Source organism: Lathyrus oleraceus, chromosome 5, assembly GCF_024323335.1.
Source record: "Lathyrus oleraceus cultivar Zhongwan6 chromosome 5, CAAS_Psat_ZW6_1.0, whole genome shotgun sequence".
NCBI classification, from domain to species: domain Eukaryota; kingdom Viridiplantae; phylum Streptophyta; class Magnoliopsida; order Fabales; family Fabaceae; genus Lathyrus; species Lathyrus oleraceus.
Genome location: NC_066583.1, coordinates 467,492,490 through 467,519,967, shown reverse-complemented (window position 1 = coordinate 467,519,967; position 27,478 = coordinate 467,492,490). Strand labels below are relative to the sequence as shown.

Here is a 27,478-nt window from a genome sequence, read left to right as displayed (position 1 = left end):
ACTGAAAATGTTTTTTCCATCTGTGTCTCGTGGAGAGCAAGAAATAACCCTGTCGCTAAACCTGAACTTCAACAGACGGTGGAGTTCATTCATTAGGTCTCCACTCCAACGCTACCGAAGAGAGTTACTGAGTGAAACTTCAAGTAAATTCATCATCATCACTCTATTCAATATCAACAATGTTGATTCAGATTCCTCGCCTTACAAATTCTCTCAGAGACCCCTTCGATATCGATCAAGCTTATCTTCATCGCAAAGCTCTTCTTCAAAATCAAAAGCCTCATAAGTGATTAAACCCTAACTTATCATTCTCAATTTCGTTTTCTCCTTTTATCATTGCTTAAAGAGAATTCTTGGCGCTAAGAAAAGTAAAAGAGAATTTTAGAAGTTTAATGGCTTAAACGCTAGAGCATTTTGGCAACTGGATATGGAATTTGAGATGCTATTTTGATTTTGTTTTCTGTTAATTGAATGCTTTGATATCTTCTTTGTGCAATTTATTGATTTATTGTGTTTTGTATTCTGACATTTAACGAGTTTAGTAGTTTTTGGATTTTTGAGATGTTACTGACTTTTGCTTTCAGCTTTCTGCGATTAGATTGATTTATTGATAATATTTTCTTGATTTTGTACTGTATTGTGGCATTTATGAGCAAGGTCCTAAAAAGTGGTCCGTTACCACGAAAACGGCTGCGACAATCGGTATCGGAAGGTGCCGAAACTGATAACGTTATTCACCGTTTTATGATGAAAAAGAAATTGTGGTTAATTCACACCGCGACGACCGATATTAGTATCGCAACACCTCTACTGACCGAAACCGTGAAAGTTTTTACACTACCACAATTCTATGTTTTTGGACTTTGAGATGCTACTGGTTTTGTTTTAGTTTTTTTATGTGGTTAGAATACTGAGTTTCTTTGTGCGATTTATTTATTTATTGATTTTTTTTGGATTTTGTATTGTACTTGTGGCATTTTTCGAGTTTCTTTGTTTTTGGATTTTGAGATGCTACTAGTTTTTGCTTTTTGCTTTTGTTTTCAATGATTAGAATGCTTTGAATTTCTCTGTGCAATTTATTGATGATATATTTTGATTTTGAACTGTGACATTTAGTGTTGCAAGCTCGCTTGATGAATCTGAACTCGCACGGAAGATTGTATATGGTTGGGAAGAAGGTATAGTTCAGGTTTTAAGATCAATAAGCTATTTTTTTCCTTCAAATGATACAAAAAGAAGAATGTAGTTAATTAATGATGACATGTTTGCATTTGATGAATTGATGAAGCAGCTTCATCAGAAGTGCGGCAAGCCTACAAACAGTTTATAGGAGCAGTAGTGAGCTTGGTTGATGGAGAAATGCGCTCTGAGGATTTCCATGAGGTTGCGCTGACTGTGTACCGTCTGTTTAGCAGGCCAATCGAAGAGGAGGACTCTATTAATAGAATTATTTATGATAAAAAGTAAGTTTTAGCTTTTGAAGTTTTGATTTGACTGTAGATACCAATGTGAAGTGATTGAATAGTTATTTTTATATAAAGGCAGAGATATTGTTCAGTTTCACTTTCACATGGCTTTTGGAATATTATGGAATTTTACGAGCCTTTTCAAATGCCATTTAGAAGACTTGAATACAATGTTATAGAAATTCTCTAAGTTTCTGTTGCTGGGTTCATATTACATAATGCAGAAGCCATAATAAGGCTTACGTGTTTGATTGACTGTTATGTAAGGCTTGAAAGTTGAAGAGATTAGAGCATTTGCTCAAAGACTAAACTTTCAGTTCGTGACATTGGTCTGCAGGTTAGAATTGGAAACCCTTGTCGGTCATGCAATTGCTGATACCAAGTTGAGAGAAGTTGCATCTCTAGCACAAAAGCTCTTAATTTTGCAACCTAACAATACAAATTCTTCCGTTTCTTTGGAAAGACATCATGATGTTGATGAGGGTATTGAATTTGGAGATGATTTGGTTTTTCAACCCCCAACTCGTTTCTTGGTTGATGTATCTTTAGATGATGGAGACATAACGGATTTCAAAAACACAGTTTCTTTAGCATTTCAGAAAGAAGAGTACAGTCATACTGACCCAACAGATCATTTTGTTGCCGAAGTAGAAAAGTTCAATTTGACTTGGTTAAGAGATGCATGTGATAAAATTGTTAGGAATTGTAATTCACAGCTATCTCGAGATGAACTGGCAATGGCCATTTGTAGGGTTCTTAATTCAGAAAAGCCCGGTGAAGAGGTATTGCTCGATGTCAAAATTCTTTTCAAGTATATATAGCGAAGGTTTTACAACATGAAACTTACACTTATTCCTTCTCTTTGAAGATAGCTGGAGATCTGTTGGATCTTGTTGGGGATAATGCATTTGAAACTGTGCAAAATCTTCTACTGGTGAGAACATGCTAGCTCCCTCTCTTATTTCTTAAAAAGGTCATCAATAATACTTTGCGAACTTCACTCTCCTACGTCCGTGTCCATGTAATCATTCCTTCAGAAAAGTGTCAACTTTTGCTTTTGAAGTTTGTCAACTATCTGATAGTGAAAGAAACTTGAGTTACTATGTTTTTGTTTGAATCACACTCGATGTTTTTTGACAAATTGTAGCACCGGAAAGAGATTGTTGATTCTATTCATTATGGCTTATCAGTATTCAAGTCTGATACAAGTGCTGCAAATGCCCAGTCTCGCATGCCTAGTTATGGGACACAGGTGTTGACTATGCTCTTTATCATCAATCTCCTCTTCTTCACCTGTATATAATGAAATGCATACATATATTGTATTATGTTAAAAAATACTTCCTTCCATAAAGAGCTACTTTTGTTAGGTTACTGTACAAACAGAATCAGATAAACAAATTGACAAGCTTCGGCGCAAGGAGGAAAAGCGAAACAGGCGAGGAATAGAACATGCTGGGGGTGATGACTTGTCTACACTGGATTTCTCATCTTTACTTCAAGCAAGTGAGAGGAAAAATTTGGTTGATGGGATGATTGGTACTGGAGATAGGGCAATAGCTGTTAATGCTCTTCCTGAAGGAACTATCAAAAAGTATTGTAAGGGGTATGAAGAGGTTATTGTTCCCCCAAAACCAACTGCGCCAATGAAACCTGGAGAAAGACTGGTATATCTCTTTATTGTGATTTGTGAGATGCTTTCAACTATTCAATGAAAGACCGTGAATCTTTTTTGGTAGATATATTCCCCTCATCAACATATGAAATGAGCACAATGGGTTTGATTTATGTATATTGCTGTTGTTCTGTCTGTTAGAATTAGTAAAAAACATATTATAATATCTTTATATTATGATAGAGTATCTTGGTTTATCTCATAGGATTAATTTGTAATCTTAGAGCGGCTTAGATCATCTCCTAGGAGGATTAGTTTCTTGTTACAATATTAAAAAAATATGTTATAATATCTTTATATTATGTTATAGCTATCTCACAGTTTCTTAGATTATCTCGTAAGGTATTTTTTTGATATTCGAGCACTTACATCTGTGGTTATTAGAAGATGGTACCGCATTATCATCCTACAATAAAAATTTAAAGCATGCATTTTTGCATTTTATCTATGTTAGCTAAATATTGAGCAATTGAATTCTGTTGATTCCTCGAATCCCCTAAAATATACTTGTTGGTTATTGTCTGTGATAAAGTGGTGCTATTGATGCATAACTACTACATTTATGCACTTCCAGATTGAGATCAGTGAGTTAGATGACTTTGCTCAAGCCGCTTTCCGTGGTTACAAATCGCTGAACCGTATTCAGAGCAGGATATTTCAAACTGTTTATGGAACCAATGAGAATATACTCGTGAGTGATTTGTTGTCTTTTTAAAAAAAAAAATTAATGATCAAAGATGCGTTTTATTTGACAGAGAATCAAGTGTTTACTTTCTATTGTTAAAAAGAGCTTTTCTTATCCTTGCAGGTGTGTGCCCCCACAGGAGCTGGAAAAACTAACATAGCTATGATTTCGATTCTTCATGAGGTGAATACCTGCATTATATTTACTCTTCCCTGAAAATATGATTTATTTCTATCATTTGAAATCAATGTTTTAATATTCTCTCCCTTTATAGATATCACAAGATAAATAATGTGGATGTAGGAGCTATTTGCTTTATTTATTTGCTACTTTCTTGATCTTAAACCTATATCTTAAATTTTACTAACTTTCAATCTATTTTTGTTATACTTATCACAATGTTGTTTTACTGCAAAGTACATGTGATGCGATAGTTTTGGTTATACGTGTCATAATTCTGCAGGTGAGTATGGAGTTATGTGAAAAGCCTAGTGGTCTATTTATGCCTTTTTCTGTTGATTTTATCCTCATTCTTTATTTCCAATTTATTTTGTCTTTTTGATTTGAAAGATTGTCAAGAAATCTAGATTGTTGGGTCATGTTAGACCTCTTGCAGATACTAAAATATACATCAGGAAAAAGAGGGGGTGATGGTATATGAAAGAAGAAATAAGTGGAGCATTAAGGAAATGTTAAAAATTGGGAATAATACACTATAGCTTAGCGATTTTGATTTTGAAGACTCTGCTATGGAAATTGCAAGCTATTCTAGTTTCAGCTTTAAGGGAAGCATGATTATGGATAGAACATTATGACGAAAGTTGATCCATGTAGACGACCCTACTTAGGGGGATAAAGCTTGGTTGTTGTTGTTGTATTATTATTATTTTTTTGGAATTTGGTTTGAGCCAAACTCAACCCTTACAAAATCGGCTTTTAAGGAAAGGACTATCCACCACTTATAAACACATTCTTAGACCATATCTCATTCAATGTGAGACTTCTCAGCGCACCTCCCTCATGCCTATGACTGGACATATAGAGCGTGAATCGAGTGACCTAATGGATCTTGTGTATGCTCTAATACCATCTTAGAATTTTATATTTCGGCCTAACTCATCTTAACAAAACCAACTTGTAAGGTGAGAGATGTCATTAATAAATTCATTTCATGCTTATCTATGATTCCGTCTTAGAATTTGGAATCAACTTGGAAGGTGAGGACTACCCACCACTTATAATCACATTTTTAGGCCCTATCTCATGCCTCATCTAATGTGGGACCTCTCAACAGTTTTTTAATAATAAAACGGAAGAGGCATGTTATTTGAAAACTAAGAGTTTTATTGCTCCCATGATAAATCTTTTATGTAAACCTCTCAATATGTAAGTTGTGCTCTGCCTTCATTTTCTTTCAACACGCCATAACCATCCTCCATGATACGCCTCTCAACTCACTTTTCGTTAAAGAGACAGCATGTGAGGTGCACATTACCTATTTTTAAACCTCTCCAAGAGTTTGATTGGATAACTTGCTCTATTGTATTCTTGTTGTTTCTTAATTGTTCAATTTTTATTTTTAGGCTATGTGAAGAGGATTTATTATCCTTCATTGTGTGCTCTTTCTTTGTCAATGAAATTGTGCTTTTCATAAAGTATAACCTCTTTCCTTGATGATGAATTGTATGCAGATTGGACAACACTTCAGGGATGGTTACTTGCACAAAGATGAATTTAAGATAGTTTATGTTGCTCCGATGAAGGTATGCTGCAAACTTTGCTCTTCTTTGTATTTTTCTATTCAACTACTATGAAGGACGGACATCAAAAACACGACACCAACACTGACATGTCGAAACCGGTAATAATTTGAAAAAATGAATAAATTAAACGTAATCACAAATGTTGATGTCGGGTTCGGCCGACACTGACTCAGACACCTTTTTTCTAGAGGTGTCGGTGCTACAGAGTTCAACTTTGCCTTTTTCCCCTGCATTTATGTTTTATATCATATCTAAAATTTATATTCCATTCATGCATTACATCTTGTTCCCTGCATTTATGTTTCATTTGTAATTTAACGTTCTGGTCCATTCCAGGCTTTGGCTGCGGAAGTCACAACAACATTCAGCCAACGTTTGTCTCCGTTGAATATGAGTGTCAGAGAGCTGACTGGAGATATGCAGCTCTCTAAAAATGAACTAGAAGAAACTCAGGTTTCTTGTTATGAAAATTTCTGGTTTTGGATTTTTTTTTGCCTGCATGCAAACTAAGTTTCATTTGTTTATTTTTTCTTCCATGGGTTAAATCAGATGATAGTGACAACTCCTGAGAAATGGGATGTCATAACTCGCAAGAGCAGTGATATGTCACTCTCGATGCTGGTGAAGCTCTTAATTATTGATGAAGTGCATCTACTCAATGATGATAGAGGTCCTGTTATAGAGGCTTTAGTTGCTAGGACACTGCGGCAGGTAAGCCATTTGGTCAAGTATGTTTCAACATTTACATGAGTTTTGGTGAAAAGCATGCATGGAGCATTTTTTATACTCAGTGAATTGAGCTTACAAACAGAAATTCAGACCAGCCTCTCTACGTTGATCTTATTTCGGTTTCTTTTTCCCCAAATTTAAATGGAATCTAGAATTTTGATTAGACCGTCACTTCTATCTGGTGGTTATGAGCTAGAATTTTAATTTCAATGCAGGCAAAAGAAACATAAATGCATTGACTACAATATTGTGTAGACTTATAGTGGATCCTTGTGAGCCAATGTTTTTATTTTGATAACATCTGATATAATGGTAATGGGTTTCCTTTAATTTATATGGTATGCAGCATGTGCTGATCTGTACAGTGATGCTATACCGTTTATGTTGTGGTGCCACAGTGTCATTATGGCCATTTATTTCTTCATTTGATACTAGACTTCTAATTGAAGAATTCCTTATTTTTAATATCAGGTGGAGTCAAGCCAGTCAATGATACGCATTGTGGGCCTTTCTGCCACACTCCCCAATTATCTAGAGGTGTTTGGTCCAAATAATATGTATTTGTTTTTCCCTCTTTTCTGACCGAAACTCTTGTTTGCTGAAGTATCTACTGGACCTAGCTGCAACCCTGACCTTTCATTTTTCCAGGTTGCACAGTTTCTCAGAGTAAATCCAGACACAGGCCTTTTCTTTTTTGATTCAAGTTATCGCCCAGTGCCTCTTGCACAACAGTATATTGGAATCAGTGAACCAAACTTTGCAACTCGTAATGAATTGTTGAATGATATATGCTATCGGAAGGTATTGTTCCATCTAAGTTCTCTTCAAAACATCATATATCATGCACTGTTGTGTTGGCTAATTTTCTAGCTTTGGTTCCTTTGTTTGATTTAGGTTGTTGATTCTATAAAGCAAGGTCATCAGGCAATGGTATTTGTTCATTCACGAAAAGACACTGCAAAGACTGCTAAGAAACTGGTTTGTCATTTTAGAAGTTTAATCTGAAGTTCTTAATCCTTGTATTGCAGGCTTGCTGAAACCATTATATTATATTATACTATGAACATATTGTATTATTTCTGCCCCATGCTTTGCTTTCAGTTTCATCATTTTTATGTCACGTTCAACAGACTGAACTTGCACAAAGGAGTGACGAGCTTTTACTCTTCAATAATGACGCACATCCACAGTATTTCTTTATGAAGGTTGTTAGAGTAAACATTTATTTAGATTTTATTGTGACGTCTGTTATTCTTGATTCATAGATTTTCTATTTATGCATTCCAGAAAGAAGTCATTAAATCAAAAAACAAAGATCTCGTTGAACTTTTTGGTTTTGGCATGGGTATTCATCATGCTGGGATGTTACGTTCAGATAGAGGACTGACTGAAAGGCTTTTCTCTGAGGGGCTTTTGAAGGTAGATCTTTTCTCACTAGTTTTCAGTGTAGACTCAATTTGCCTCCAGTTTCATTTAAGTATGCCTTATGGTGTTTTTAGGTACTTGTCTGTACAGCAACTCTGGCATGGGGTGTAAATCTACCTGCTCACACAGTTGTCATTAAGGTTTGTATTACAGACTACTTTATATCATATTGGTTTTTATATATGTATCGGATTGCAGTTAATTTGTTAGGTAAAATATTGTTGGCAGAATACATCAAACTGTGGTATTCATAGGATTAAAAAAAAAGAGATCTTTTGCATCAAGTTTCCCATAAGTTTTTATTTATTGCCTGTGAAATCTAGGCTACTTGAATTACACAAATTTCATGATAGTTGTACAATATTTACTATTGGCCTTATTTAATTACTTGATATGAGACAGCCTGAACTTGTTATCTGTTGTGACATTTCTGTTTCTCTTATTAGTGGACGGTGTTATTGTTTAGCTTTCTTGTACAAATTGTTAGAGATAACAAAACATGTTTTTGTGCTGCACCTAACACCTTATGGTCTTAGGAGAGTTTTTTCTTAACATTAATATAGCTCTTTGAGCAGGCGTTTAAAAGTTTGATCCATGCTGCTGTTCTTATTTTTCGTAAATGGTGGCACTTATTAAGATAACCTTGTTCTTCATCCACCCTTTGTACAAGGGTTTTTTGTGTGAGATACTGTCTTAGAGTTAAAACCATTTCAGTGTAAGCTCCTAGTGCCTTAAGCTATTAGAACATGTGAGAGTTGACCATTTCAATGCACGTTCCTTTTGTCTTGAGCAATTTGGATTTGGAGTTGACCTATCAGATATTTTTGGTGGTTAATATGCAGTAGCTTTTTAAATGAGTTTACGACAGCTCCTGACTCTGGGGGACCACTTTTCATTTTTTAAATAAGATTCATAGACATACCTTTGCCCTAGGAACTTGATTTTGAAACAAAATCCTACTGCTGTCACATAGTGCTGTAGCGGTCCTTTAGTTCTAAAGACACTATATGAAGGTAGCTACAAACCATGTTCCCTAACTTACCATCTTTGTTTTAGATTTTTAGTTTCCCCTGGGATTCTGTATTAAATTATCATGTGCACAAGATTTTTATGATTCTTGAGTTACTTTTGTCTTGTAATTTCTAAATTGATCTGAAGGCTGTTGTTCTCTAGGGAACCCAAATATATGATGCAAAAGCTGGTGGGTGGCGAGACCTGGGTATGCTTGATGTGATGCAGGTAAGGCACTGTGTTTCCTGTATTAGGTAATATTAAGTGCTTAACTTTTTCTACATTACTTAAGGTGCTGTTTCTGTTATATTTGCACAGATATTTGGGCGAGCTGGGAGACCACAGTTTGATAAAAGTGGTGAAGGTATCATAATTACATCTCACGACAAACTAGCATATTATTTGCGACTATTGACAAGTCAACTCCCTATAGAAAGCCAGGTAATAATTAGGAAACTGCTGGTGCATCTGTGTTCATGTGTGTATTTTCTTAATATATCTGGTGTTCTGTTGACTTTCTTTGTTCAATACTTTGCAGTTCATTAGCTCGTTGAAAGATAATTTGAATGCAGAGGTTGCATTGGGTACTGTAACTAATGTTAAAGAAGCCTGTGCATGGCTGGGATATACTTATCTTTTCATAAGGATGAGGATGAATCCCTTGGCATATGGTATTGGCTGGGATGAGGTACCTAACTAGATACTTTTCCTTTGTTAAACCAGTTCTATAATATTTTGTAAATTTTGGATTTTCTAAATGTTTGTGAATCTCCAAAAACGGTGTATGTTAGAAAACTTAGGGCAACTTCTGTAGATCAGTACCTAGTTCTGTTATCAACAACCGTCTAACTGACAGCTAACAGAATGCAAACTAAATGGATAAAAATAGGAGGCTCTGATTTGAAAGTGGGATTTTTTTTTCATGGAAAGGAAGATGTAGAGAGCCATTTGACTCCTGAACATCCCGGAAGTGTTGATACTGATACTTTTGAATGGAAAAAATATATAGATACTGATACTTTTGAATGGAAAGAATATATAGATACTGATAATTTAAAATTGATGGCTGGTAGTTTGTTGCATTTCATAGATCTTCAATAGTGAGATTCTTTCACATCATTCTGAAAATAGTTTTAGCTATTTGTTTTTATACATCAAAAGGTTTCTATTGACAATCTTATGTGGTTTAGGTGATGGCAGATCCTGCTTTGAGTTCTAAGCAAAGATCTCTTGTTATTGATGCTGCACGTTCACTTGATAAAGCAAAAATGATGCGGTTTGATGAGAAAAGTGGCAATTTTTACTGTACTGAGCTTGGTCGCATTGCAAGCCACTTTTACATTCAATATTCCAGTGTTGAAACATACAATGAAATGTTAAGACGTCACATGAATGATAGTGAGGTAATTTTGATATGTTACCAATATGGTTTTGATTAATGTAGAAAAATACTTCTAAAATATATTTCAATTTTGTAAAGCATACATATACTAGCATGCTTATATAGACAACACTTCCTCTTAAACTGGTGAATAAATATTTATCATTTCTAACTTGCAAGTAAGTTGGCTGAATCTTTTTGTTCTTAAGTCCTTTGTTAACATGCTTCCCGTAGATGTCTAAAAGGAATGTAAGTTGTAGTTATCAAACCGTTATCCAACTTATCTTCGATGAAGGGTTGGCCTATTGTAATTTGTTTTGTTTTGTCACGTTATATGCACATTATTAGTAGTTAGTTTATTGTCACAACTTCATATGACCTTCATATTTTATCATCAAGTCATGCAGTACAATCTTCATCCACAATAGTTCCCAAGTTACGCGTTTTAAATATCTTGGATCCATAGTACAAAACAATAGAGAAATAGGGAGATACAAACCATAAAATTAAAGCTGGGTGGTTGAAATGAAGGAGAGCCTAGTGTGTTTTATGTGATACGGTAGTACCATTCAAACTGAAGGAAATTTTTTATCAGACCACTGTAAGACTGTCGATGTTGTATGGGACATAATGACTGGAAAGAACCAACCCGAAATAAAATGAGTATAACAGAGATGAGGATGTTGCGTTGCGTTGAACGTGGTAAGATCAGGCGAGATAAGATTAGAAATGACAATATTAGATGAGGATGTAGCGTTGAATGTGTGGTAAGATCAGACAAGATAAGATTAGAAATGACAATATTAGATGAGGATGTCGTCGTAAGTGTTGGTGAAAACGTGTATACAGTTTGAAAGCATTCTTTCTTATATAATTATAATTATAATTTGTCTTTTTATGTTCTTTTTACCATTCGATGCTTTAGGTGATTAACATGATTGCACATTCATCTGAATTTGAGAATATTGCTGTTCGAGAAGAAGAACAGAATGAGCTAGAGATGTTGGCACGCACATCATGTCCATTAGAAATTAAGGGCGGTCCTTCCAACAAACATGGAAAGATTTCCATTCTGATTCAGGTTTTGTTTTCAAGCTGCTGACTTCGTTTATCGCTTAGGATAATTGCTTTAATAAAATATATGACCTTTTGTATGCAGTTGTACATATCTCGAGGCTCTATGGATTCTTTCTCCTTGGTTTCTGACGCTTCATACATTAGTGCAAGCTTGGCTCGTATAATGCGAGCTTTATTTGAGGTTTGTCTGCGAAGAGGCTGGTGTGAGATGTCTTTGTTCATGTTGAATTATTGCAAATCTGTAGACCGCCAAGTTTGGCCGCACCAACATCCTCTTAGGCAATTTGACAGGGAGCTTTCATCAGAAGTATGCCCATTCTGTTCACTATATTTACTAGCTACATTTTATACTGGGGTGTGATGGTCCTTTTTTGTTCATAGATATTGCGGAAGCTTGAAGAGCGAGGGGCTGACTTAGATCACCTCATGGAGATGGAGGAAAAAGATATTGGGGCATTAATTCGTTATGCACCTGGAGGAAGGGTATGTTACCTTTTAGTAGGACGATGTTAAAATTTTTCCTTTGGTGATGAGTTAAGATGTTGAAGAAATGTTGATTATTATTTTCCTATCCCTGTTCATTGTAGTTGGTTAAGCAATACCTAGGGTATTTTCCATCACTTCAGTTATCAGCTACCGTGAGTCCAATAACCAGAACTGTCTTGAAGGTGAGTTCACATTGAAGAATCTTTTCGAGACTGAGATCCCAAATTTTACATTGATTTCATTACAGAATATGAGCCTTGATATCCATTTCTACATAATCAATCATTGTTTTCAGGTTGATCTGGTCATAACTCCAGCTTTTATCTGGAAAGATCGTTTTCATGGTACTGCCCAAAGATGGTGGATTTTGGTAGAGGTGAATATATTTCTTATATCAAGCGTTACAGTTCTTTAGTTTTTGTTTTCTCTTATATATATAACACAAGGGAAACTTATTGAGATAAGCAATCCTTCCAGTTCCTCAACATATCTGTTGGTGAAACTCCATTCAAATGAGAACGCATTTTAGACAATAGACACCGACACCTTGTCTTTTCCTATTATACTAGAATTGCGCATTAACCAACTGCACCAAATTTAGCTTATACAACAGAATACTATAGAAATTTGGCCTCTTTACTTCATCCAAACCAATGAAAACTAATCATCAAGAATTGGTTCAAGGACCTATGTCACACAACATTCACTGGAAATTAGGAGTGTTAAGAATAACCAAAAACCGTAATGTTTATTACATGCTTTGATACCATCTTAAAATTTGGGTTGGATCTAACTCAATCTTACAAAAGTGGAAAGTGACAAAGTGGCCTAATCCAGCCAATATGCTAAAATCACGTTTTCTCAGAGACAAAGGAACTTTAATTTGTCAGCATGCTTATTCCATGTCCATATGTTTCATTTTATCTTGCCAAAATGCTGGCTCAAAATGGTTTTACTGACTTTTTTTTGTTGATTGAGGCTCAATAGCCCCGAACTGACCAAACCCGATAACAACAAACCGTCCGGACCAGACTGCTTTTCGGCTTTTTGATTTTTGGCAATCTCGAAACATGTTTTCTTTCTCTTTATCACTCAAAGGTTTTAAGGCATACTTCTACAATCTCCACCTTGATTTGAAACCGTTGTGAAGCCAATTTATCCATCAACCATCTTCTCTCTACCATGTTGAAACACTATTCAACAACCTCGATCAAATTTCAAGATATATATATATATATATATATATATATATATATATATATATATATATATATATATATATATATATATATATATATATATATATATATTCAACAATCCTGGAACCTAAGCAATATAGAACTTCAAACAAACTCCAACAACACAAATACATATTCAACACCCACCCCACGCCTAGCATGGGCCTGGATTAAGATACCACACCTTGTCTCTTGGGTCTTCCCACCCAAGACCTGTTACTTAAAACTGTTAAATCATGAATTTCATGATCCAAAACACCTCTAGACAATGCTACCACCGCTTCATCAGGCCATGGTAGGGCAATGTCTATGGCGGAAGCAATGGCGAAGGATGCATTACATCAATTGCCCTGCCGCTCCTTCGTTTTCCACTCCTTCGCGCGTTTGCTTACACCATAGACATGACCCTACCTTGGTCTGATGAAAGGGGTGATAGCATTGTTTATAGGTGTTTTGGATCATGAAATTCATCCCTGAATCAGAACCAAACTTTGATACTATGTTAAATATGCTTGGATCTCAACCCTAAAAACCATTAAATGGTGAGTTTGCCCTCATATATTCAAAAGTCCGGAAACCTAAGCAATGTAGGACTTCAAACAAACTCCAACAACACAAATACATATTCAACATGTGGAATGTAAGTTCCGCAAAAGGAGAAATGTTTATAGCCTAAAGGTGAAAGTTGGAGACCATATCATCCCACAAGTTACACGGTTTAAATATATTGGGTCAGTAATACAAAATGATGGAGAAATAAAAGAGGATGTAAACCATTGAATTCAAGCTAGGTTGTTGAAATGGAGGAGAGCTTCAAGGGTTTTACGTGGCACAAAATTACCACTCAAGTTGAAGGAAATTTTTTATCAGATTGCAATAAAACCTGCAATGTTGTATGAAACAAAATGTTGGGCAATTAAGAATCATCACGAGAATAAAGTAAGTGTAATAGAGATGAAGATGTTGCGTTGGATGTGTGGTAAGGTTAGACAAGATAAGATTAGAAATGACAATATTAGAGAGAGTGTTGAGGTGACCCCTATTATAGAAAAGATGGTGGAAAATAGACTTAGGTGGTTTGGGCGGTTTGGGCATGTAGAAAGAAGACCTGTCGATTATGTGGTAAGGAGAGTAGATCAGATGGAGAGAAGTCAAGCAACTAGAGGAAGACATAGAAAGACTAAAAAAAGTTATTAAGAAGGATCTCGAGATTAATGATTTGGATAGAATCATGGTCCTGGATAAACTATTATTGCAAAAGCTAATCCATGTAGCCGATCCCATTTGATGGGATAAGGCTTGATTGTTGGTTTTGTTGTTGTTGTTCTTCATGTTATAAGTATTTGTATTATAGTTATATTCTTTTACTTTAAAATTTTTAGTTGCGAATAGTCTTTTTCGGTATGATTTTTTCTAGATTGTTCACATTGGTATTTATTGTCTATAAAATGTCCAACGTGTGTCTGAAAAACATGTTGCAAGTGTGATGTTTCTTTGCCACAACACAGCTAATTTGTAACTAGGTACGAGCTGATAATTCTAACACCAAATTGAATGCATGGTCAACTATTTTGAACAGGACTCCGAGAATGATCATATTTACCACTCGGAACTTTTTACCTTGACAAAGCGGATGGCTAAGGGAGAACCTTACAAGCTTTCCTTCACCGTGCCTATATTTGAGCCACATCCACCACAATATTACATTCATGCTGTTTCTGATTCATGGCTTCATGCAGAGGCATTCTATACTATTACCTTTCATAATTTACCATTGCCGGAGGTATTATATCTCCATGTATTTCTCTTTTGGTTTCTAGTTCTTTTGTAGGGAGTCTGGCTCCAGCCAAGTTTATGTCTGATACTTGGATATATCTTTGCCAGGTCAGTACTTCTCATACAGAACTTCTTGATTTAAAACCTCTTCCAGTGTCTTCTCTTGGAAACACTGATTATGAAGCGCTATACAAATTTTCACATTTTAACCCAATACAAACACAGGTTTGGTTCATCTTCTCCACAATTATTTTTTGTTGGATTATGCACTGTTGTTTTACAGACTTAATAATCATATGGTTATTGTTTTGTTTACTTGGACAGACTTTTCATGTCTTGTATCACACAGACAATAATGTTCTATTAGGAGCTCCAACTGGGAGTGGAAAAACTATATCTGCTGAGCTTGCTATGCTCCGGCTTTTCAATACTCATCCCGATATGAAGGTTTGTACTTAAATTTGTTTTTGCAGTTTGTGAAAGAGCACGAGTCCTGATGACAAAATTATAAGAGATAATAGTATGATAGAATATTCATTTTCTTTAAATGAAGTTATGCTGCTTCATAGAGGATACACCAAAATATTTGTTATGCATTCGTTATTGCTTAGAGAAATGACTTTTATGTTACCTATATTGTATATCATCTTATGAAATGTGCTAGCTTAAGCTACTCTGTGAATGACTATGCAGGTAATTTATATAGCACCTCTGAAGGCTATTGTCAGGGAAAGAATGAGTGACTGGAAAAAGCGTCTTGTGTCTCAGCTTGGGAAAAAAATGGTAACAATTTTTGCATTATGAAAAAAGTATACATGCACTACATATGATACCAATGCTAATTATATATGCTTTTTATTAGGTTGAAATGACTGGAGACTATACTCCTGATTTGATGGCTCTCTTGTCGGCCAATACCAATGCTAATTATATATGCTTTTTATTAGGTTGAAATGACTGGAGACTATACTCCTGATTTGATGGCTCTCTTGTCGGCCAATATCATCATATCTACTCCTGAAAAGTGGGATGGTATAAGTCGTAATTGGCATACTCGTAGCTATGTCACAAAGGTGAACTCATACTTGTTTGAGTGTTTTGGGTGTGTAGTATAATGTATCAAAATGATTTATATACTTAAGCTATCAATTTCATATTCAAATTTTGTTGGCACTGATCAATAGGTTGGACTTATCATATTGGATGAGATTCACTTGTTGGGAGCTGATCGTGGGCCCATCCTTGAGGTAAATGATGAACTATGGTGACATGCCATTGACTCTGCCTCATGTTTATTATCTTTCTGGGTAGAGTGGAGTTTTGCACTCCACATTTTAAGCCCAAAAGTGGGCTTGTTAGAGATAAGAATATTAATGAGGTTTGTTACCTTAAAGAATGTATACGTTTGGGAGAGTTGATTTTTGATAAAAAGAAACATACAAGCTACTTTCTTATGGCTGGACAAAAAATTAGGAACGGAAAAACCATAAATAGAAGAGAATTAACATCAGATTAGAGAATATGTTTGCTGAATATTATCTTTTGATGATAATAATACAGGTGTTTGTTACGTTACATGGAAGGGCTTCAGATTTAGTCTTGATAACATAGATCCATTACATGGAAGGGCTTCAGATTTAGTCTTGATAACATAGATCCAAGTGTAGCGAGACTTGGGAGCGTGACCCCATAGATCAAAGTAATGAATTCCAAAGTTTCAGTATAAACAGCGGTGGAAAGTTGAAATTAAAAGCTCTGAGATACAATATATAATTTCAGAGGAGAGAAAAAATCTAAAAATGAATTAGATGTCTATTATTTTCTAATTCTCTAATCAGTAGAGCACAGTATTTATTCGATACAACAATTGCATTTTGTATGTGACTTCCTTGAACGGAAAGGAGGACAAACTTAACTAACTATTAAGCTGGCAAATAGCTGGCAGTGTAACGAACTGCTGAGCTGTCTGCAATACCATATTAAAGAGTGTAAGTATTTTATGTACACTATCATGCCTCACCAATTATGTTTCTTTCATGATCTTGTGAAGCGGCTACCATTTGAGCTTCCATCTTTCTCAGTGGAATAGTGTCGACCGGTCGACTTGTGCCAATAATGTTCATGTTGAAGTTATTAGGAAATCAGGAAAATAATGACTAAGTAGTATAAAAATTATTACTATGGGATAATCTAAGATACTCTAAATTGGGAGTTGATCCTAGCAAGATAAGTTAAGATACTTATGTATATATTTTACATTCCACACATTTGTTGTGACTAGCTTCTCATTCCCCACCTTAACTGAGATGTTTTCTAATTATATAAGAAACATGCCTTATTTATTTTTTCTAACAAGCCCAACCTAATCAACTAACTAACTATTAAAGGAACTGGTAATGGTATCAACCAGTCCACACTGTAATTACTGTGGGAAGCTAATCCCTAGATTTAAGGATACTTGTAACTAACTTAGTTGAGATCTATGGTTCTATAAATAGATCTCAATCCTTTGTAATCAAAGTTAAGAAGTGCAAAAATAGATTTTAAGAGAATTCAATTGAGAATTCTCTTTTACATTCATGAGAAAATAAGAATTCTAGCACTTACGGAGCTTTTTAATTAACAGTAACATAACAGACTTAACATAGCCAATGTTATCAAGATTGCGATTTAAATCATGAGGTCACACAATATCATGATCATGCTCCTAAGAGCGAGCCATACTGCTTACAAAATCTCGCTCGGTGAGATTGTACGAGATCTTGATCTAGATTGCAAGATTATGATTTGTTAAAGCTTTTGGGGCGATCTTGACCAGTTTGTCTTTGACTTCGGATCCAAGCTTGGGTATGCACAACCCAATTGATTAAACAACTCTTGAATGTATCCGAAGATTAGAAAAGGCTCCCAATTTCTCTCACATTCTTGTGACAATCGTCTCCTCACAATTCTCTCTATCTCTTGCAACTCTCTGTCTCTCGCATTGCAGACCTGTTTCTCTCTCAACTCTCTCAGTCTCTCCCATTGCAGACCTGTTTCTCTCTCAACTCTCTCAGTCTCTCATAGCTCTCATCTCTTGCAACTTTCTCCATCTCTGTATCTCTTGCGACTATCTAGTTTTTGACACTATTTATATGTTGGGCCTGTTTGGTGTGGTTATTTTGCTGACTTTTTGCCCCAGTTTGTTGCAGACCTTGGTTGTGTGATGTTGAAGCTTTGAGTATATTCTTTTGTGCACTTGGTTGTGTTATGTTTAACCTTTAGAAAGTCTCATGTTTTGTATGTCATATTTGATTTATAAAGATTTGTTAAGCTGTTTTGAAATGATGACATTGTGATTATGAAAATTCAGTTTTAAATTTGTTTTAATGCCTGTTTGTTTTAGATTTAAAAAAAATCATATTTGATGTTTTTAGTTATGTTTGAGTTACGTGTTTCTCAAAAATTGTTTTGTTAAAAATTAATTTTATGCAGAAAATGAAATAGCTATTTTGAGTAGCTTTTGAAAAAAATCATTTTTAATAGAAGATAGAGAAAATCATTTTTAATGAAAGGCTCTCCAGTCATTGGTCTGAGCACACTATCAATACTCAATAGTCTCTGGTAGTCCCTTTGTCTAACCAAAGTCAAGGCCGGATTGTTGTCGCCAGTCGCTTTTTCTTTTTTGGTACTCCCGTTGTTCAACTATCATCAATGTTGATTCACTGGCCAAATATTGTTGCGGTTTTGTTTGGATGCAGTTCCTGAGAGTTCATTGTGGTTCTAATATTGGTTGGCTTGGTTTGATTTTCTCTTTTAAAGGGTATATTTGTAACAAGTTTAAAGCTTAGTAAGCTTTAGCTTGAGGGATAGTGTTAAGATATGTATTAGATTAAAATTAAAATTCTAGTTTGTTGAGTTAATATCTCTATGATTAGGTTTATTGGTTTTATCCCTATAATCAAGGAATTTAGTTGTAAATTGGATTGTAATCACTTGGTTATAATAACAAGGCTGAGAGTAATTTCTCAAACAATTTAAATCATCTCATTCAATAGTAACATATTAAAAAGTTTTTGATTTTAGTAAAATTTTGTAGAGATGATCTATATGATATCAGAAAATGCTTTACTGCTGGCTAAGAGAATCAATGAGTTCCTGTAGACTCACCAATTCATCTTAACAATAGGGTAGGGGCACTCATCCATATATGGGAAATTTGGAAAACAGTACTTCATCCACGTATAGATCCTTGATTGAGGTTTTTCTTTGGGGGGGTGTATTTTAATAGGTTATTGTTTTTTCTCTTACTATTAACTTTCTAATCATATTATATATGTTATTTGTGTTGCATAGCTATCGTTTGAGTGTTTCTGTTTCTAGGTAATTGTTTCTAGGATGAGATATATTTCATCACAAACAGAGCGTGCAGTACGATTTGTAGGTCTTTCTACAGCTCTGGCGAATGCAGGGTAAGTTTATTGTATTTTTATCCATCTTACCATTTTAATTTTTCTTTCCATATCTTCTCCATTAGTATTTTCTATGTTTTTGTGTCTGCACTCTCTAGTTTCTCCTACCTATTTGTAGGAGTTTGTTCAATCAATGTTCTCCTTATTTTTGGCCATCTATTTGTAGTGATCTAGCTGATTGGTTAGGCGTGGAGGAGATTGGACTCTTCAATTTCAAGCCAAGTGTGAGGCCAGTACCTTTGGAAGTTCATATCCAGGCAAGTGGATATGTTGTTTCACATAGATTGTTATGCCACATGACCATTTTTATGTTTGGTTTTTGGTTGAAGTAATAAGATCGGGGAATGGAGGAATGCAAATTTGGGATGAATAGACATTTTCACATACAATAACTCTCCATCTTAAGTCTTAAACCTTTACCTGTTTACTCCTACTGAGCAACCCCCTAGTGAGTCATAGTCATGAAATAATATCATTCAAATATGTTAACTACTTGGTCTTCTTTCAGGGGTATCCTGGAAAGTATTACTGCCCCCGAATGAACAGTATGAATAAACCAGCATATGCTGCAATATGCACACATTCACCTGCAAAACCAGTTCTTATATTTGTCTCGTCACGGCGTCAAACAAGACTCACTGCACTAGACCTAATTCAGGTACAGACCCAATCTCTTTTGGGAAATAATAGTTGATCCATTATAGTGTACTGTTACTTATCTTTCTTCTCTGTGAACGAAGTTTGCTGCTTCAGATGAGCATTCAAGGCAATTTCTTAATATGCCTGAAGAAGCACTGCAGATGGTCCTCTCTCAAGTCTCTGACCAAAACTTGAGGCATACTTTACAATTTGGCATCGGTTTACATCATGCAGGCCTGAATGACAAAGACAGATCTTTTGTTGAGGAGCTTTTTGCAAACAACAAGATTCAGGCACATGTTTATTTTTAAAAATTGAAACTGGCGATTTTTTTTGTCTTAAAAAGAAATGAAATTTTTTCTGTGGCATATCCTTTACAGATCTGCTGTATGATATCAATGCAGGTATTGGTTTGTACCAGCACATTGGCTTGGGGTGTGAATCTTCCAGCTCATCTAGTGATTATCAAGGTGATATAGTTGTTATAATCTGTTAAAAGACTTTGATAGAGGATTAAGAGATTTGTGAAATGCTTGAGTGATTTGCACTCAGCTGATCCATTCATATATACTATTAGAAATAAATGCAATTTACATTTACAATGAGATAATAATGCTATTTCCTAGGTGCATGGATGTTATTTCTTAGATGCAAGACTAACTAGATTGCAACAATTTCCCATACTAATAATTGCTACCTAATTTCAACATTTCATAATTGCTACTAATTCCAACACTCCCCCTCAAGCTGAAGTATATAAGTCAAATGCTTCAAGTTTGGAACAAATTTATTGAATTATCGGTCCCCTTAGAGTTTTTGTGAAGATGTCAGCTAGTTGGTCATTTGAGGTAATATATTCAGTGGTGATTTCTTTAAAAAGAACTTTCTCACGAACAAAATGACAATCAATTTCAATATGCTTAGTTCTCTCATGAAATACCGGATTGGAAGCTATATGTAGAGCTGGCTGGTTATCACGACATATTTTCATCGGTTGAGTATCTCCAAACTTCAACTCTTGAAGAAGTTGTTTAATCCAGATAAGTTCACAAGTGGCTGTAGCCATACTTCTATATTCAGCCTCTGTAATAGACCTTGCAACCATATTTTGCTTTTTGCTCTTCCAAGAGACAGAATTTTCACCAATAGAAACATAATACCCAGAAGTGAAACGCCTATCAATAGGCGAACCTGCCCAATCTTCATTGCAAAATCCAACTATTTGAGTGTCTCCTTTGTCTTCATAAAGTAGTCCTTGTTATGGTGCCCTTTTAATGTACTTTAGAATTCGGGTTACTGCATCCCAGTGATCATTATGCAGACACTGCATGAGTTGACTTACCATGCCAACTGCAAAGGAAATATCTGGTCTTGTTATAGCGAGATAGATGAGTTTTCCAACCAATCTCCGATATCTTTCTGGATTAGAATAAGGCTTCCCCTGACTAGGAAGTAATTTTACATTTGGATCCATGAGACCGGCAACTGGTTTTCAGTGCAACATACCGGTTTCTTTAAGTATGTCTAAGGCATACTTCCTCAGTGAGATGATAATCCCATCCTTTCTTGGTTGAATCTGAGTGTTTCTTTGAATTCTTGCATGACTTCTCATCATTAGCAAGATTCTTTCTCTGTTTCGCCTTCTTTTTTCCAGACTTCTTGATTAATCTTGCAAGCAATCTTGCTTGCAGTGCCTGTTTAGCCACCTTCTCCCTTTCCGAGTTCCTCTGCTTCAACCTCATCTCATTAGCGTCCAGTGAAGTTTGAATTTCTTCCAACTTCATATCAACTAGGTTCTTTGACTCTTCGATAGACACTACAATGTAATCAAAATTTGTAGTCAGAGATCTCAACACTTTCTCTATCTCCTGCAAATCGCTGATCGATTCACCGCATGCCTTCATCTGGTTCGTGAGTAACACTAATCTTGAGAAGAAATCAGCAACCGATTCATCTTCTTTCATATGTGTTATCTCAAACTGCTTTCTCAACGTTTGCAACTTCACCCTTTTCAGTTTTTCATCTATGCCGTACAAGTTCTTCAACTTGTCCCACGCTCCTTTGGATAATTCTTCTTTAATAATTTTCTCAAATACGTAAGGATCCACACACTGGTGAATCAAGAACAGAACTTTTTCATCTTTCTTCCTTTGATCCTTGTGTGCAACTTTTTGAACTTTTTCATCTTTCTTCCTTTGATCCTTGTGTGCAACTTTTTGAACATCGTCTGCATTTGCTTCTAATGCCGTACTCCATCATTCACGATTTCAACCACATCTTAAAATCTGAAGATGATCTTCATTTGCGCAACCCACCTTCGTAGTTCTCACTATTAAGAAATGTGGTTGGACTTAACTCAATTCTACAAAACCGGTTGGGAGAGTGAGGACTGCCCCCACTTCTAATGCCGTACTCCATCATTCACGATTTCAACCACATCTTAAAATCTGAAGATGATCTTCATTTGCGCAACCCACCTTCGTAGTTCTCATTATTAAGAAATGTGGTTGGGCTTAACTCAATCCTACAAAATCGGTTGGGAGAGTGAGGACTGCCCCCACTTATAAACACGTGTTCACGTCATATATTTTCCGATGTGGGACTCTTAACACACCCTCACGCTCAGGACTAGACAATTGGAGCGTGGAAATAAATGGTGGGTGGCCCAATAGCGGAAATCATAGTAGGTGGCCCACCAGATCTTAAACAAGGCTCTGATACCATATTAAGAAATGTGGTTGGGCTTAACTCAACCCTACAAAACCTGCCCCCACTTATAAACACATGTTCAGGCCATATATTATCCGATGTGGGACTTTTAACACTCACCTTTGAAAACTGGTAGATTCGTTGGAAATTGCGTTGATGTTGTGTTTCCGTTTGCTATGTCAGAATCTCACTGAATCGCAACCGGACTCATTGATACCAATTTGTTGGAACAGTTAGGATTTTCAAGAAAGATGATGAAGAAAAAGAAGAGAGAAAAGAGAGAATGAGAATAACTGTTGAGAGAAAAGTGAAAATATTTAACGAGCGAAGTTCAAACTAAACTGTCAAAACTGTTAATTATGAAAACTGTATCTTGAAATTACAACAGCATGTCTATTTATAGGCAATCAAAGCCTAGACCCCAAACATACAAAGTTACACCTCGACACAACAGCTACATGCTGGATTCCACTCTGTCGACTACATCTGATCTACAGCTATAATCTGATCTACAGCTACTTCGACTATGTTACACAACCTGTCAAACACAAACTACTAAATGAAAACATGAATTACATATTCTTAACATTTTCTATGGCTTTTGTACAAATCTGTCTTGATATGATAGCCCTGTCGTATGCCGTCTCTCTCAACCAATGATCTTGTCCACTTCTTTTTGCCTCTGATATTGGTCACCTACTAATTGTATAAAGTAAATTGATATGATGGTCAAACTCCAGGTATAAAATGTAATTTAAATGTTAATACTTCAGTAAAATACTTTCTTAATTGAGGGTACAGGAAATAAAAGATAAATATTTGAATCTAACAATGTAGTATCCAATTCAAATATTATCTTAACAATGACTTGGTTATTTTTCAGGGGACAGAATTCTTTGATGGAAAATCAAAGAGGTATGTTGATTTTCCAATCACTGATATCTTGCAAATGATGGGTCGTGCTGGACGGCCTCAATTTGATCAACACGGGAAGGCAGTGATACTTGTTCATGAACCTAAGAAAAGTTTCTACAAAAAGGTGAAAATTGGAAAAGATAATTATACTAAAATTTTACACCTACTGTGCTGAGAACTTTACTCTTTTCTCTTTTATGTTGCAGTTCTTGTATGAACCCTTTCCTGTTGAGAGTAGTTTGAGGGAGCGTCTGCACGATCACTTAAATGCCGAAATAGTTTCTGGTACAATCCACAATAAACAAGATGCAGTGCATTACCTTACATGGACTTACTTATTCCGTAGACTGGTGAGTTTGTTTTGATGCTTCACAAATCGTGATAATTACTAATAATTTTAGTTAAACAAAGATTCAAATGATGAGATGAAGTTTTGTGGAATCTAATTCTAAGAGATAATCTAATGTTTAACATACAATCCAAAGGGATTTGAATGTTGAAAAAAGAATGATTTGTATTTGTAGATTTTCCCTTTGTTATTAATAATAACTATTTTTTGACAGATGGTCAATCCTGCATACTATGGATTGGAGAATGTAGAACCTGAATTTCTAAGTTCGTTTTTGTCTAGGTAATGGCATGAAATACCATAACCCCATCTTTATAGCAATGGTATTCTGACCGACACATTTCTTTTGGCAGCCTAGTACAGAACACATTTGAGGATTTGGAAGACAGTGGATGCATAAAGATGAATGAAGATGCGGTGGAGTCGGTGATGTTGGGGTCAGTAGCATCTCAGTATTACCTCAGCTACATGAGTGTATCAATGTTTGGTTCAAACATTGGTCCAGATACGTCACTTGAAGTAAGACTTATAATCTTCCATTTCTCCTATGGTTTTTCCATCTTTGTTTGAAAGATAGTTTCTTTTAACTATTCAAAATCACTATACTGAGTTTTTGCATGTAGGTCTTTCTGCATGTCTTATCTGCTGCTGCCGAATTTGATGAACTTCCTGTTCGTCACAATGAGGTAACTGTTTTACTTATTATTCCCGAATGTCAGTTCTTTTCTTGCATGTTTTGAGGATTATTAATTATTATTTAATAATTTTTTATTGATGCATTTTTCTCATCAATTTTTTGATCTTGTTGTAATGCACATGACCTAGCTATAGACCTAGCTATAGTAAAATTAAGATAAAAAATAGAAATTGTAAATGTTTGCATGAGCTATATATTTCTCGTGGTCTATGATTTTTTACTAATTGGAAAAAGATATATTTTTAAACCTATTAGAATTTGGATTGACAATATTCTGTCCTTTTGTCAGGAAAAATTCAATGAAGCACTCTCTGAAAAAGTTAGATATCCCGTTGATAAGAATCTTTTAGAAGACCCCCATACCAAAGCAAATCTTCTTTTTCAGGTCAGTCATTTTAACAGCTAGTTTTAGCACAGTAAAATTTCAAACTTTCTTTGTTTCTTTTGTTTATATTTGTGATCATAAATTCACTCTGAATGCAGTGTCATTTTTCCCAATTGGAGTTACCAATTAGTGACTATATCACAGACTTGAAATCAGTATTAGATCAGAGTATACGCATAATCCAAGCCATGATTGATATATGTGCAAATAGTGGTTGGCTTTCGAGCTCTATTACTTGCATGCATCTTCTGCAAATGGTAATGCAGGTAATCATTTTGTTCTGCACCTCACCTTTCTGGGCTGTTGATCGTTTGAATACAACTAGCTAAATTCAAGTTAATTCTCATTATCTTTCTGGGCTGTTGGAAAAAAAATATGTTCAGACAAAAATCTTTCTTGATTGTTTTGATTATAAGGTTTTCTGAAAGCAAAATCTACTATGAACTCCAAACTTGCACTAAATATGATGCTTCATTCTCGAGTTACAACACTAAATATTATAGATTACTTGTTCATTTCAGATTTGCTAATACATTTTATATATATAACCATACCTAGTTATCCAGTTTATTTCACAAAATTCACTCCTTAAATCTTGTGTCCTGGTTTTAGGGTTTGTGGTTTGACAAGGACTCTTCGTTGTGGATGCTGCCATGCATGAATGCTGATCTTGTAACATCACTAAGCAAAAGAGGAATTTATAGTATACAGGAATTGCTAGATATTCCCAAGGCAGCTTTGCAGACTGTAACTGAAAACTTCCCAGCTTCAAGATTGTACCAGGTAAAAGTTCCTCATAATTTATTGTTTTAATGCTTGTTTAGATTCCTGTTATATGATGTCAATTTATTTTTTCTTTTGGAGAGGGAGTTGGGAAAAATGGCTGTAAAAAAAGGATGATCACATGCTTATTTTTGAAGATATTGTAAATATAGGGTGTTAAGTATATTGGATGTGTTCCAAAATCTAAACAAATGAATGCTTGAATCTGTTATTTTAAGGATAGTTGTGATACCTTGTTTTAGGAGTTTTATCATATTTTTCAGTTTATAAGTGATACATGTTTTTTTTTTCTTTGGCCAGGATCTGCAACACTTCCCTAATGTTAAAATGAAAATAAAGCTTCAGGAGAGGGAAACTGATGGTGAGAGGGGCCACATAATAAACATCAGATTAGAAAAGCTCAATTCTAGACGACACTCATCAAGAGCATTTGTTCCTCGATTTCCAAAGGTCGCTTTTCAAATACATCTTCATCTTTGTTGTGATATGTAGAGTCGTTCATTTGAACTTGAGTAATTTACAAATTTTGTGGCTACAGATAAAAGAGGAGCAATGGTGGCTGGTTCTTGGTAATACCTCTACCTCTGAGCTATATGCACTGAAAAGAGTTTCTTTTTCGGATCACTTAGTTACATCGATGAAGTTGCCTCGAACTCAAGCTAATCTTCAGGTAAAAATGATTTGGCTCTTAATCTAGAGAGTTTCACTCTTACGTTTTGCTTTAAGTAATGTTTAACTGTCTTAATTGCAGGATATAAAAGTGTTTCTAGTCTCTGACTGTTACATTGGATTTGAACAAGAGCATTCCATTAAATAACTTGTAGGAATGTCAGCTAATAGTCTTTGGTCAGAGATTTTGTACGTATTGTATAAAAGGATTTTTTTTTGGAAGTTTGCTGTATAATAGGATTACACCACTGGCTAACTCAGACCTGGGATACCTTCAAATCAAAGACTGTTACAAGGAAATAAAACATTTCAAAGGTGGAAATTCTCTCCCATGAAGTGAAAATTCAATGAAATCTTAGCCACCGAAATTTTTCAAAATCAAGGAAATGATCTACACTTTTCCCTCTCCAGTGAAAATTAAACTGGAGAGAATCCTTTCCCCTGTTCTACCCAGCTACAAAAGCAAATCAGAATCTGAATGTGTACACACATACCCATATCTAATTATGCCACGACATTTGCAGCCAGAGAACTTTGTACGCTGATATTTTATGGAATAAAAAATTTGAAATTCTTTGTACTTTCGTAGTTTTCCTTAGAGAAACAGTCTAGAGGGGGGAATAGACTCTTCTTAAAAGTTCAATTGATTTTTTTAAAATAGAATATAAGAGGCTTTTCAAAAATGTGCGGAAGTCTTAAAGTCACAAATTTTCAGATTGTTCAAATATAATGAATAGTTTAGTGATTGTAGATTACATGTACTATAATTCGAATTCTAACCAGCACTAGTTTTCTAGAGCTTAATAACATTAAAATTTAATTAGGTATGGATTCTAACAAAATTAATCTTATGAAATAATTTGCTATAAATGATAAACTACGCTAAAAATTAATAATCTAAGTATGTAATATCTTACAAAAATTGAAATGCAAAAGTGAGAGAGAGAGAAATGGAGTATATTCAGATATAGTGTTTCAGCTCTATCATCCATGCAGAGTCTAATTTACTCTCTAATGGTTTTCCATTACATGTTTTCTTCTATTATATTTTGATAAATATTATCAAAATTTATATAATCACTAATAATAATGTTGAGAAAAATAAATCTCCTAGATCTTAACTTGTATACAACCTAATGTTAAACTCTTATGTGAAATCTTTACTTGGT

The 27,478-nt window shown here is 35.1% G+C and overlaps 1 protein-coding gene across 1 annotated transcript; it reads left to right on the top strand.

The window, feature by feature from the left end:
* On the top strand, positions 1-26,889 carry LOC127085496 (DExH-box ATP-dependent RNA helicase DExH14). The gene is made up of 49 exons (XM_051026012.1): positions 1-286; positions 1,117-1,178; positions 1,292-1,463; positions 1,804-2,248; positions 2,335-2,400; positions 2,614-2,718; positions 2,837-3,133; positions 3,716-3,832; positions 3,950-4,009; positions 5,518-5,589; positions 5,926-6,042; positions 6,139-6,300; positions 6,790-6,855; positions 6,967-7,119; positions 7,213-7,296; positions 7,449-7,523; positions 7,606-7,737; positions 7,818-7,883; positions 8,917-8,982; positions 9,073-9,195; positions 9,293-9,442; positions 9,945-10,157; positions 11,061-11,216; positions 11,295-11,519; positions 11,594-11,695; positions 11,800-11,880; positions 11,994-12,074; positions 14,516-14,719; positions 14,821-14,937; positions 15,037-15,159; positions 15,406-15,495; positions 15,660-15,785; positions 15,897-15,959; positions 19,075-19,163; positions 19,330-19,420; positions 19,672-19,821; positions 19,904-20,095; positions 20,207-20,272; positions 23,395-23,550; positions 23,633-23,776; positions 23,990-24,057; positions 24,129-24,294; positions 24,399-24,461; positions 24,762-24,857; positions 24,956-25,123; positions 25,470-25,640; positions 25,941-26,090; positions 26,179-26,310; positions 26,392-26,889. The coding sequence occupies exons 1-49, from the start codon at positions 180-182 to the stop codon at positions 26,455-26,457; spliced, it is 6,246 nt and encodes a 2,081-aa protein (XP_050881969.1). The 5' UTR covers positions 1-179; the 3' UTR covers positions 26,458-26,889.
* The last annotated feature ends 589 nt before the right edge of the window (positions 26,890-27,478 follow it).

Bases quoted from the DNA above. Each gene is read 5' to 3' on its own strand.
- LOC127085496 (XM_051026012.1), top strand. From the start codon at position 180: ATGTTGATTCAGATTCCTCGCCTTACAAATTCTCTCAGAGACCCCTTC. The intron at 15,786-15,896 runs GTGAACTCATAC...ACTGATCAATAG, and splicing joins CTCGTAGCTATGTCACAAAG to GTTGGACTTATCATATTGGA. The intron at 25,641-25,940 runs GTAAAAGTTCCT...TTCTTTGGCCAG, and splicing joins CAGCTTCAAGATTGTACCAG to GATCTGCAACACTTCCCTAA.